Source organism: Cryptomeria japonica, chromosome 3 (assembly GCF_030272615.1).
Source record: "Cryptomeria japonica chromosome 3, Sugi_1.0, whole genome shotgun sequence".
Lineage (NCBI taxonomy): Eukaryota > Viridiplantae > Streptophyta > Pinopsida > Cupressales > Cupressaceae > Cryptomeria > Cryptomeria japonica.
The window spans coordinates 899,200,406-899,214,640 of record NC_081407.1 but is presented as its reverse complement, the minus strand read 5'-3'; the positions used below and the strand labels follow the sequence as shown (position 1 = coordinate 899,214,640).

Sequence of the window (14,235 nt, the reverse complement as noted above, 5' to 3'; positions counted from 1 at the left end):
TAAGTGACCTACAAGACATTAAATTAGTTTGATTTAACGGTTAATCCTAAAAGTTACGAAGACTAAATAGGTATGATGGAATATCTGTTTATATAGACATATATTAGCATTCTGTTTTGGATACCTAGCAATTTGAATATATACTCTAGATATTTACAAGCAACTAGGTATTTATTCACATTGGTGGAAATCATATCAGGACGGGTAATATTAGCTTATTTTAGAATACTCTCACTGGTTGTAGTACTCTAGTGCCATTTGCTGAAGATTTCTATATTTTGATATCTGTCTGCCATATCTTAAGACTATGGATTAAATGTGGCTAACATGCAAAATTCGGAGCTTGGACAGAGATTATATCCAGCCTTGAATAATCATATACTCCGTCATCCTCTCTGCTATAAATTTACAGGGAAGGGGAGGTTGGAATGACCGAATCTCATTTACCTACTCTTGTCATTGTAGCCTAGATCTCATCCTTCATTAGGGATTGCATCCAGGAGCATAAATAAGAGTTGGTAAACTGGAGATTCTTTGTTTGGATGGGTCATGGGTTGATCATGATTGGGCCTAAGATAAACAAATTTGGAAACCCAATTTAGTTTAAAGTTTTATACCTCTTTATTTATGATCTGTGAGGATAGGTTTCACAGGTAACTTTCTAGCTATATAGATAAAATTTCATTTGTGATAATGGACTGAATGATACTAACAAATCTGCCAAGTGTTTGAGAAACTAACCATGCAGGCCAAACAGGTATATCTCGGGCAATTAAGGGATACTATATACAACCAAAGAACAACTTCAGAGCCAAGCCGCTGGAAGTTGAGGGACAAATGATTATTGAAACTTGTAAATTTGGGCTTGTAAGGGAGGGGTAAAATAGAAACACCCTCCCTCCTGATCACCCTGGTCCGGGGTGATGATGTATTAAAATTTGAAATTATTGTATATTAAGACAAGACTAGCTGGACTATGGTCCCGGGCAAGGTCGAAGGTTTTCTCGCTTCCACTCTTTCCTACCGCCACCCACACGAGTGGAGTAATGTAAAACTTCAAATTAATTAATAAAATTCTTGGCCTCGGCCTCTTAAAATAATACTAAATAATTTATTAAAATTGTCAATAAAAATACTTACTCTTCTATCTCAAAATATTTACCCATGTTTTAGCGACATGTAATTAAGGTTTAATATTAAGATTAAGTTTTATATTAAAAATTAAAAAAAACATAATTTTAAAATTAATTAGAATTTAATGTTTAACACATAAAAACCTAAACCAAAATAACATTCAATTATTTTATAAATTCTAAATTGACAAACACTTAAAACTAAAGCATATTAATAAATAACTCCAAAACACTTTAAGATCATATTCTTCCATTAAATATAAAATATTAAAATATTTAATTGGTTTGAATTTCATAGTAAACGCAAATATTTCTCTAATATATTTTTAAGAATAAAAGTGTGAGGTACAGTAGAGAATGATTGATAGTAGTCAAGAGTAGGTGGACATTATAAGTACAATAGGTGTTATTAATAAATAAATAAAATTCTTGGAGCTTGCGTGTCAAAAGGTGTAAGGTGGTTCATTTATTCTAATTCCTACTTTTGTGCAATAATGAAACTGTGTAGCTGGATAAATTTTCGTATTCCCATCATTTTGTTGATTTGCTTAATTTATGTCAATAGTGTCCTTGAAATATGCACTAATGGGTTATGAGAAAGTAACTAAAGAGCACGAAATTAATTATTAAAAAACTTTTGTTAAAAATTGTGCATGTCAACTTTTGAAAAAAAATAAAATTATTCTAGTTTGAAAATTTTTAAATAGTGATTGGTTGTCAAGGAGGATAACTAATAACCATTTAACACCATGATGTATGCATATAAAAGTATGCCACTTGTCCACATATTATTCTAGAGGAAAAAAACTCTACCAAAATACACACTAAAATGGCACCTAAATTACAAATTTCATCATTACCAAAATATTCTTAATTATCAATACTAAAAAAGAATATAATAAAACATTTAACCCAACCATGGTTTGGAGGTAGAAAATTAATAATAGTTGCCAGCAAAAGTAGAAAAAAAATCACTCCAGATGGAATAACGTAAGAGGTAAGTAGTTTCTTCTTTGCTTCCGCCAAAAGGGACGTGATATTAAAAAAGGCTTTGGAAAGCCTGGTTGACAACACAGCATTTTGTTCTGTACATGTCATAACTCCACCAGGGTTAACTGCAAATTCTTTTCACCAAAAGCAAATTCATTCACAGTTCAAACAGCTTAAATAATATGAAAAGAACAAATGCGGCAAAGAAAGTCGGTCTGTTTGAAAAGGATTTGTAAACCAATCTTCTGCGAAAGTTAAAAAAAAGAAAAGGTATAAATTAAAAATTAAATAAAAAAAGAACCGATAAAGTTGTACGTGTAATTTCTGTGCTTACAGTGTTTAAATTACGTTTCCAGTTTACTACTCTTGGATTTTTCCTCGTTCTCTTTTCTCCACCGCTTTAGAATTCAACTAATCAACCCTTCTTCCATCGAACCCTTATAAAAAGCATAAATCTTTCTTTCTCGAATCAAAATGTACATTGTAAGTATTTGTACAGTGAAAAACCCTTTAAATTCCTCCCTCGGACAATTTTAATATACAAATTGCGCTATCTTTGGAGGGTTTTACGGAGGATTTGAGTCTGATTTGGAGTAGCAGGTGCTCATATGCAGGATTTGGAGGTGAGTGCCCGGTAGCAATGGCGATCGGTGAAGTTTTGGAAATTTTGCAGCGGAAGGATGGATTGGCGGATCTGCGACAGCGGCTTCATGAGGGGGCTGTACATGAGGGTTTAAAGCACCTGGCTCTCGTTCTGGCGGAGGGCTCCCATGGGACGGCGGGCTTAAGCAGCTGGAGTAGTTCGCAGATTCAGGGGGCGGTGTCTGTTACGCAGGCCGTTGTTGCCGCCTGTTGCTCCTTGCGCGGTAAGTTATTTACGCTTAAAGACTTTTTAGTTTTTCTTTAAATGAAGTGGTCCTTGGGAAGGATTCTGTGTTTGTGGAGAATAACTGTATTAGTTGTTAAAATAAAATGGTAGCAGGTCATGTGATTATGCTAATTGTTTGATTGAAACATTAGGTTATGATGTGCGTGGCTAATTTCTCTTGGTTATTTAGAGGGGGATTTGAAGCTTTTTAGATTTGAGCTTGAGATTAAAATGAATGCTTATATATGTTCTGTATGCTGCTGATGGGTCATAAGTGTAGCTCGAAACGCTGATTTTTTGAGAAACTGACCCGGCAAGGTTTGCAAGGCTGCTTTACTTAGTGACCGTGGAAGCTTAAAACTTTTAATTAGGGATGATTAATTTCAAATAAATTTGATGAGGCTGAATTGCTGGGAAAGTACTCTTGAATATGCGCCGAGGGCTGGGGTCTAGAGGTAGGGCAGAGCTATTCTGATACGACGACCCGTGTTCAAGTTCGCCGGATATTCTCTCCACGTTAGTTAGGATGCATTCTTTTCAACAAATTGAGTTTGAGTTAGTTTAGAAAACCATTTAAAGTTATTCCGGGAGTGATTGGCATTTGATATGGTAATGATGCTCGAGTCCGGAGTGATGCTGGGTGCGAATCCGAGACAGATTTTGGCAGGATAAAACCCATTGGGGTAGCATTTAAGTCAAAACGTGTTTTAAGCTTAATGGTGCATCCACCATATTCAGTCAAGAAGTGTTTGGTTTTGGTAGAAAAGAATGCACGTCACTGGATGGTGTACTCTATTATTTTTGTTGATTGCGGGCGGGCTGTAATGCTTTACCTACAAAGGAATTCTGCTAATTCGACAGAAAGTACGTAAAGTTAACTTCACTAATATTCTACTAAACTTGTAACCAAGCCAAAAAACTGTGTTAAAGTCCATAAGAACCCCTTATTTTATTGTGCTGAGAACAAAATAACTATATATAATATACAGGATCAAAAATTTTTTGGGGAAAAAAAATAATATATTGTTTTTAAAATCAAGATTTTGGAGCACTCTACATGATCTACGAGGATGAAATTATCTTATTTTGAATGGTATCATGGACTGCGAAAGCCTTATATATCTATACATTATAGCTTAAAATAAACTGGAAGGCATTCTTAGCTTGATGGGCATTCAATGTGTATGGCTAATGGAGCTTTGAGATCAGTGGAAGTTGGAACTATTTCATATCAAATCATGAGATCTTTGAGGAACTGTGAACCATTGTAATTTTCTAATTATAGAAATTTAGTCAGGCATGTGTAAAACCTATTATTGTTCAAATGCACAGTTTTAACATTCTTGCTTCCTGAATCGCTTATTTGCTGCCAGAATCTTATATACTCTGCCCTCAATGAGACTATTTAATAATTTATAAATTATAACTATATTGTCATTTAACTAATCAGGAGAGTAAGCAAGATAAACCATAACGACCGCTAGCTTCCACTGATTATTTAACACATCAAATCCTGCAATCAAAATTTTGATTCAGATCATGCTTGAAGCAAAATGGAGCTCTGTTAGAAATTAGGATCTTAGGATACTAATCATTATACACAAGATATAAAATAAATGCATTAAGAATCATACAACCATAAATTAACACATTACACAAGATATACATAGGGAAAACCCTTTTGGGTAAAAAACCCCATAAAGCATCATTTTATTAAAACACTTACAAATGTAGTCTATCATAAAATAGACTAGAACAGGGGGAAACTGCTCCAATACTTCCACATGGCCAATAATACCTCTTGTGCATAGTGATGTAACTCTCAATCTCCAAATTCCCACTCCTCTCAAATGAGAGAGAACCTCCTTAAATATAGGAGGAAGGGTGGCTTCACTAGTCACACCTTTTCAATGACCCCCATTCACAAATAATTAATAATCTAATAGTTATTTGATTATAATTATTTCAAATGGGATATGCTTAATAAAGCATATAATATGTAAGGTTTTATAACCTTATATTAGAACATTACATAAATGTTATAAAGGTATGACCCCTAATAACATTATGTTCTAACAAACTCCCATCCTGCCTTTTCAAAATATAGGTGCTATTATCTTCCTCTGCAGTTATAGAAATAGCTGAGCATTATGCTTTCAGCCCATGTATGCAGCTTTAGCCAGTCTGCATCAAAATATCAATATTTAAATGTTTTTGTCAAAAAATATAGTTATCTATAAACTTTACAATCAGCCAATCAAATTTCTTATCAGAATTGTCCACATTAATTAGTTCTACCTCCACAAACAGCAAGGCTAGGCCTGCTTCAACAGTTCCAGGATTTCTCTAAATCCAGTTCCTCCTCCTTAGGTCCATTGGAAAAAAGTAAAATAGAGGTGTTAATGTCACATTTAGTGCAAATTTTCTCATTAATCTGTCCTGCTTCATCATCTTAGCTGGCTTTTTTTTTCGGAAGTTTCCATATTTATCCATCATTGCCATACTTATGTCCTATATCCTCATGAATGGGTATACTGTTGCTTGAGTTGAGCAGGACTGGCTGGACTCTAATTACATCTGCTATGCTCATAATGCTAATATGGAGGGTGGATTGGCCAGGGTTTGCTGTTGCATCCAGATCTGCATTAATAAAGGATGACATCTTTAGTCTCATTGCTAGCTCTGCCTCAAAATAAGCTGGTTGCAATCTATTTGAGAAGCTTTGGAATTCTGGTACTTTCTGCAAAGGTATTCATAATAGATTAAAATATCATGTTCTTGCACACAACGCCCCCTAGCACCTGCTTGGTTGGGGCTACCTAAAGAGGTGTGATTAAATTTTAATTTTACAGCCCCTTCTGATGTTGCACACCATATAATAATTCTCTTGTTGTCTTTGTTGATTTGATCAAGTCCATTATCTTAGGACTAATGGTCTGTTATTTAATAATTTATGAAAGCTCTTAAATTACAAATTTTTTTGTTAGAGAGGTCCAAGGATTGATCGTCTAAAATATCATGTTCTTGCACACAACTCCCCCTAGCACCTGCTTGGTTGGGGCTACCTAAAGAGGTGTGATTAAATTTTAATTTTACAACCCCTTCTGATGTTGCACACCATATAATAATTCTCTTATCTTTGTTGATTTGATCAAGTCCATTATCTTAGGACTAATGGTCTGTTATATAATAATTTATGAAAGTTCTTAAATTACAAAATTTTTTGTTAGAGAGGTCCAAGGATTGATCATCTGTTCCAGATGGATTCACAAAGAGCTGCTATAGATATATATCTGGAAATTCCCAATAATATTTGTGTACCTGCATCCATAAATTTCCTTTCAGACATACCAAACCAGAGTACAAAATATATACATAATTAATCCAAACAGTTAGGTTAGAGATGTCATATTCAGACATGTTTTTGATCTTAGAGCGAATCCTAATCATTTGTTAGCACAAATAACCCTAAACTTAGAATCTTTTCTGCTCTGTTGCACTTTGGCAATTTAATTTAATCTAAGAGGGTCAATATTTTTCTTTCCTATGTTGAGTTTTGAATTCAGTACTATTTGCCTGATTGATTAGATGATTGATGATTGATGATTGATGATGTAATGAATGCTGGTTGATATATTGGTGAATGATCATTGAATGGATGCTGATTTGATAGAGTGATGATTAAATCCTTGTAATGATCTCTCCTTTATATTCTATTGGTGAAAGAGTCACCAGCCTCACCCTTTCACACCACCCTTCATTGCTACCTTTTGAGAATAATAAATAATTTTCCAAATTCATCCTTCCATCATTGATATGCTCACTCCATTAATCCTTCCTTCATTGATATCCCCATTTCAAATGAATTCTTCTCCCATCTATATCTTCCAATATGAGGGAGAAGTCACATGTTTTCATCATTTCTGCCCTTTCAAAGAGTCACAAATCTTCTTAATCGCTGGCTTGAATCTTAATTATATGTTAATTAAATATCTTTTAGTCTAGGAAATTGCTGCCCCCCTTTTTTGTTTGCCTTTGTTGGCCCCACACATGGAATAGCTTTTATCATTTATTCCATCGCTTATGTTTGATTTATGAAGGCTGCAATCTGTTTTGGAAAAACAATTATCTCATGGCGGGAGCATTTAAAGAATTCCCCTTGACCTCTAACATTTGAAATTCCATCAATTTTGTTGATTTCATACCTAAAAAGAACCACTTTTGACAAATGAACCATTGTGAAATCACAGAATCACCACTATACCAGCTGGCCAAGGAATGCATTTTGATGCTTCATCAAAATTAAGTTTTAAACCCTTCAATTGACTGTGTGAGCAAACTTGAGTTTTAAATACCCTTTCATTTGCTATGCCATCAAAATTGAGTTTTAGATACCCTTCTTTTGGAGATCACTTACACTTGTTCCTCTTATTCCTTTTTCAATTACCCCTTTAACATGGGAGTTAGGAATTGCAAAGTTCCCCATTTTCAAGCATTCTCTTTTTCCCAGTGCTGATTTATCTCTTTGAAAATCCTATATTCCATATAAAGCTTAATATTTTTTGTTGCTTTCGGTTGACTACTCAAATGCTGCCACACAAAAGGAGTGAATGGGTCCTATTAAAAGCTGTCTTAGTGACCTTAAATTTTTCTTTGAGAAATTAAGTTGCTGGTTCTGTTATGAGTTAGGTTTGTAGATTTGGCAATTTTTTTTGTACAAATAAAGTGTATATACTCTGCCAGTATTGGATAGAACATAAAATATAAATGTAAATGGAATGAATAAAGTAGAATTGTGAACAAATGTGAGTACTATTCTCTAAAAAAAATTGAAGGTAGAGCACAACTATGAGTAGGATGTTTTGATTGTTAGAAACTGTCATGTCTGTTTACCCCCTCGGGGACTTTGGCATAACTTAGTAGATTGCCTTGATTGATTGGTTGACCCTTGACAAAGATTCCTATATGTGTGGGGGTGGGAGACAATTGGGTGTGCATTATGGCATGAATGATGATTCTATTCAATAAAGAAAGTTGCCAAGTCTACAAAGAAAAATCATTGCCTTTTATCGAGAAAAATAGTGCAAGGAAAAATAGTCAAAGTCTAAAGCCAAAAATAAATAAAAGCAAGGTTCATTTATGGTTTGACAGGATCTCGTCGGGTTCATATTTGTTTTCTGTAGGTTCATCTGAGACATCCACAATTTGAATGCTTTCCTTTGTGCAAATTTGTGCCTAGATCAACTGGTTCCCAAAACAGGTTCAAATTGGACTTAGATCTAGGGCTCCAGGCCACTGAACCAGCAACATAGTTGAGAAACTTAAATTTGTGGGCAAAAATGAATGTCTACACCCCCCCTTAAATTCGTCATCTTCATGCCACTAAGAAATCATTGAATCATGAAAAGAAGGGCAGAGAAGCTGCATAGATTCAAATTTAAACTGGCAATTCCATCTTTACTCCAGCAAGATAGGAAAATTATCTGACCTAGACACATTTCAATTGAATAAACCACTACCCGTTGGTTTAGCAACCATTTTGGGGAAATAAGACATCCATCCAGCCTTATTACAATGCTATAGAAGCTTTTGTGACAATTACTCCAAGTGAAATTGACAGACATAAAAATCATATCAAATTGGTTAATGTGAGCAATAAAACTCTTGAAGTCAATCCCTGATTTTGAAGGCTTGCTGCAAACACTATGCTTATCTATTGGGTTTGTAGTAGTGTTAAAATTTATCCCTAAGAAATACACCTTCCCGGAGCATACTGAGAGTAGACAGTAACACAGTAACCTAAATTATTCTCATGGAGAGATTTAAATTCACAAGCAATCTTACAGACCAAAGAGTGCAATGCTGAATCAAGCATACTACTCGGATTCCATAAAATGTATAAATCGTCTAATGCCAAGGTCTCCAGGAACTTGATAATAAGAGCAATAGATATTTCTTTGATATTTTGGTTTCTTGGATGAATAGGTAATCTGGTGACTGTAAAGCTAATCGACTCTTCATCTCACTTTTTTAGCTATGGGCTTACCACAGTAGCATTCTACAATAAGACCTTCATTTTCCACCTAGAGAGTTCTTCCCTCCTCATCCTTGTAAGCATTCTTCGAATAATCAATTGCAATCCTTCCTCGATTCCAATTTTCTTATTTCTTTTGAGCTTCTCCTACTGTTTTTCCGTCTTTATTTTTCTTTTCCATTTGGTTGATAAGCAATGGCCCCATCTCCAAGGGCTCCAAGCCACCAAGGGAAAGCTTTGTAATGTCCCCTTTTGTGAATGCCCTAGTTTTTCCCCTAAAATCACAATTCCAAGCCAAGCAAGGAATGAATTAGAATTAGAGATATAATTTCAATTGTTGAAGAAGATAGATCCAGGTTGTAATCCACAATTAAATGGTAATGCTACAGCCTGCAATAAATAATGATTTACTGATCTGATTGCTTATATATATGCTAGGGGTTTATCTGCTTGTATTGCTGCTGCTATTTGATTGATCTATTCTTCGTTATATCTGCTCTAAATAGGAATGATCTTTCCTGATTTCCCCCTTTGATCTGCTCATAAATCCTGAATATAATTCACTTACATCTGCATATATTTCCTATTTATTCTTCTGCTACCAAACTTCAGAGATCTGCCCTTTTTCTGCTGCAAGTTTGCTCTTTTTTATAGGAATGATTTTCCAATTCTTCCATGCTCAAATGAATCACAATAACCTTCCTTTTATACCCTTCAAAATTCCCTTTTACCCAATGGTTGTAACTCTGTAAGTGGGTCGGCCTAGCAAGAAGATATATTATTTTAATTAATTGCATGACCCTTTATTTGGGCAACCAGAAACCCTAGGTCGGCCAGCAAAATAATTCTTTTTGGTTTTGTTCAAGATGGGCGCTCCATACAAAAGGGGCCGACCTTATAAAAAAGGGCTATGCAAAAGTATCTCACGTGGCCCTAGGTCGGCCAGCAAAATAATTCTTTTTGGTTTTGCTCAAGATGGGCGCTCCATACAAAAGGGGTGGACCTTAAAAAAGGGCTATGCAAAAGTATCTCACGTGGCCACTGGCAGTTTATTCCAAGTTGGCCCTAAAGTATTTCAACATCGGACTTTAATCTATAAAAGCTGCGACCCATGGGGCATGACAGTCTGCCCCTCCCGAAATTGCTTGTCTTCAAGCAATGATAGTTTTAACCCAATTCTTTCAATGTGAGGATCTCTGAACTAACCCTTGGATCCTCCTTGTGATATAATTAGCTTCTGCTGTGCAACTTTGATATTATCCCAAGGCATATATCTCAGTCATCAATTCAATGCGAGTTATCTTGACCAGTGATTGGGAATTTGCAATGTTTGGAATCTTAAGACAAGTTCTCTCATCAATTGTAATCGTAAGAAATGTTTTGGTTGGTCCTATGGAATCCCTTCGTGACAAGGCAAGGGCGAACTTCCCAAATATTGAGAAGAGGATTAGAAGCACGACACACATCTACAAATCATATTCTAGATCAACCAAAATAGAAATCTCATGATGATAGAAACATGTTTATTGTAATCATAGATATTCATGGAGTAGACATGCCAAACGTGGAGCATACACATGAATATATACAGGCACGAAGTATACACACATAACAAGTATTATTAGATCCCTTCTTACTGACTAGTACTCCAACCCATTAGGATTTGGAATCAACGTGTTTATGCAAGGAAACAACAATTCCAATAATAACATGCTCAATTTATCATTAATGGTTTAAGAAATAATGAGCATTTAGTGCATAAGCAGATTATAAGAAACATTATGATTAGCTAATTATCTTATAACTAATCATGGCTTAGTTTGGTAGGAAACTCGAAAGGGCATTAGTAAACTGCCCAACCCAACTAAGCCCAAGAGCATGCAACATCCAAGTCATGGCCATTTGCCTCACATCCCACAAGTGGTAGGAACGTCCAACTATGACTAGTTCCATCCCTTGGGGTAATCAATTCATCACTTGGCCCACAAGAGGCAGGAATGTCCAACTATGATCAGTTCCATCCCTTGGGGTAATCAATTCATCACTTGGCCCACAAGAGGCAAGAATGCCCAACTATGATCAGTTCCATCCCCTGGGTGATTAATTCATTACTTGACGCACAAGAGGTAGGAATGTCCAACTATGACCAGTTCCATCCTTTGGGGTAATCAATTCATCACTTGGCCCACAAGAGGCAAGAACGTCCAACTATGACTAGTTTCATCCCTTGTGGTAATTAATTCATCACTTGACCCACAAGAGGCAGGTTTGTTCAACTATGACCAGTTCCATCCCTTGGGGTAATTAATTCATCACTTGGTCCATAAGAGGCAGGAACATCCAACTATGACCAGCTCTATCCCTTGGGGCAATCAATTCATCACTTGTCCCACAAGAGGTAGGAATGTCCAACTATGACTAGTTCCATACCTTGGGGCAGAAATTCCAATTTGACATGTTACAATTATATTTTTATTTTTATTGTGGAGATTGGCTGGATAATTTGTTTCTAGATCTTGAGGATGCAAGGGTGCCATAACCACTGGATTTATTTGGCTGGATAATTTGTTTCTAGATCTTGAGGATGCAAGGGTGCCGTAACCACTAGATTTGTTCCTCCACAAAGCTCCATTTGTTTATTGTCCATTCTTTCTTTGATTGGACGATTTGATGATCTCCATTGTTGTACCTCTTTCCTCTTTTTTTATTGGATATTGCTTCTATGTTATGGGTGTGGCTTCTTTTCCCACATTAATGCCCTGGTTCCCATTTATCTTTGCATTTGAAACACAAGATTTTTTAGATTATAAATGTGTCCACGTCTACATTCATCTTTGCATTTGTAGCACATCTTTTTCTCTCTACCCTTGTCTTGCTCAGAAATATGCTCATGCCTCCATTTTCGTTTGCATTGGAAGCATAAGTTCTTGCTTCTTAAGTCATCACGGTCCTCTCTAGAGATAAATGTTCTCTTATGCCCTTCCTTATCATAGAAGGTTTTGTCTTTTGATATTGTGTGTTTAGAGTATCCCTTTTCCTTTGCTTGGGCTGTATCAAGTTGAGTGGCTTTACAGTAGGATCTTAGGCACTTACTAGGCCTCGGGTGGCATCTGACAATCCTTCTATAAATAAGTAGATGAGCCTTTTCTCCAATATTTCGGGTACCATAATGGATTGTCTTTGAAATTGAGCCACATAATCTTCAATGGCCCCTTCTTGCCTTATTCTTGTTAACTCTTTGAAGTATCTCGGGGTGCTTCTGATTAAACCTCTCAATTAGATTTTCAGTGAAGGCATCATAAGTTTTTATCTTTTGATGGTTTTGGGTGACTTTTCCATGGTACTTCCATTCATGAGCTACTCCTTCTAGGTGCAATATGGCAAACTTAATGGCATCCTCTTCTAGCAATGGGTTAAGAGATAGGTATGTATCTAGCTTTTGGATCCATGCATGGGCTGTGATCTTATTTGATCCATCAACGTTTGGGAGGGTCAATCTGCCTAACTTGTGACTTTCATCTATAAAAGCTGCTACCCAGGGGGCCTGACAAGCTTAACAAAAGTAACCAACTCATGGTCCATAATAATATCCTCCACGTTCAAAGCCAAAGAGATCAGATCCCTAGAATAATTTCTTTCTTCCTTAAATTCTAGAGCACAAAATCTCTGAGAATCTAAGAGAATATTGAAAGTATCAACATGAGCTTCTTTAGTCAATAGGGACTTCTTGCTGGACTTCATCCTCTTCCATCCTTCAAGAGGGCTACTTCTGCCTTTGAAGTTCCACATAAAAGTACTTTAGAACTTTCTCCTCCCTCTCTTATGTTCAGCATTTTTGGAGCTTTAGCTTTATGTTTCTCCTCCACCTTATTTTTAAAAACAAACCAAGAGGACGGAAAGGTTCCTTGAGAGAAAAAAACACAAATTATTGTGATGGAGAAAGAACTCGTTTCAAATGGGGAAACTTTTTTGATTTTTGAAATCATTTTTGATTTTGTCACAGTACCGGCCTAAAGGATCTCACATGGCATCTACTAGCCACATGATGGACTTTATGACAAGAATAACAGTGAAATGGTTTTCTATCATAGCCAAGGTCTTGGTAAAAGCTTAAAGGATCTCTATTATTTTCTTACAAGCATAGTTAGCAAGGGATGGATAAATTTCTTTCTCATCTAATTTAACACATTTACCCAAAGCATTTCCTAAGCATTCTAAAGGTTTAAGGCCCCAAAACTTCAATGGGAGACTTTAAAGCTGTACCCAAATATCTGGTGCTGCTGAGGGAAGAAGCTTAAATGAAAGATTGAGACTCCATACGAAAGATAAATCGAGAGGCCTTGAAATGGCTGAATATTGAGCAAAAGTGAATCATCCCTATTCTCCCTAGGAAAAAAACCTTAAAATAAAAAAGCTTTTAGGAAGAAAAGTAATCTTAATTACATCCTTCCATTAACTATCTGCCTAAGACAGAATGGAAGAATTAGATATATGACCCCCTCCGCATTCACCAACAGCCCCAAATTTCATCAAAAAATTGTGGTAACCATCTACATCTGCTTCCATAAGATTAGCAAAAGGACAGTCACATGAAAGTCCACAAGTCTTTGAGAGGTCTTGACACTTCTAGAAAAAAAGCCCAGATCTGGTTCACTTTCTCTCCCTACCAACATCATATTGGCACCAGATTCCATCAGAATGCTTACAGATCTGACTGTAGCTGTGACCATCCTTCCTGGACTTGGTAGATTGCTGAATGTTGGTAGAGATTGTTTACTTTCCATTCTCATATTTACCTAAAAACAAACATATATTATATAAGGCTATTTCTAGTTGTTATTGTAATTTGTTCTGTTTTTTTAAAATTGGCAAATAGTTGATACAATTGTCAGTTGTTAAATTCGTGCCCTAGATCAGTAATCAGATTTGTAACATTTAATCATGCCCTAGTTTATTAATCAGATTTGTAATTTAGTAAACTGTAATCAAGTAAATTCAAGAATGAAACAAGGAACCAAGAGACAAACACAAATACCCTGGGAAAACCTCCAAGGAGGAAAAACCCAGCATTAAAGACCCACAGGTCAGATTATGTATTCACTCTTATTGTACAAATACAATACTTAGCTTGCTTTTCTGAATCTGATCTTTATATATCAGATCTGCCCTTTTTGCATGCTTCAAGACTGCACCAAAATGCCCTATATCCT

The 14,235-nt window shown here is 35.8% G+C and overlaps 1 protein-coding gene across 1 annotated transcript in view; it reads left to right on the top strand.

Moving 5' to 3' along the window:
* Nucleotides 1–2,526: 2,526 nt before the first annotated feature.
* The window catches only part of LOC131066383 (auxin transport protein BIG), a 62,066-nt gene continuing 50,357 nt past the window's right edge, over nucleotides 2,527–14,235 (top strand). The window contains exon 1 of the mRNA XM_058001136.2: nucleotides 2,527–2,989. Within this exon, the coding sequence (XP_057857119.2) occupies nucleotides 2,764–2,989 (226 nt within the window). The 5' untranslated portion in view covers nucleotides 2,527–2,763. The remainder of the gene's footprint in view (nucleotides 2,990–14,235) is intronic.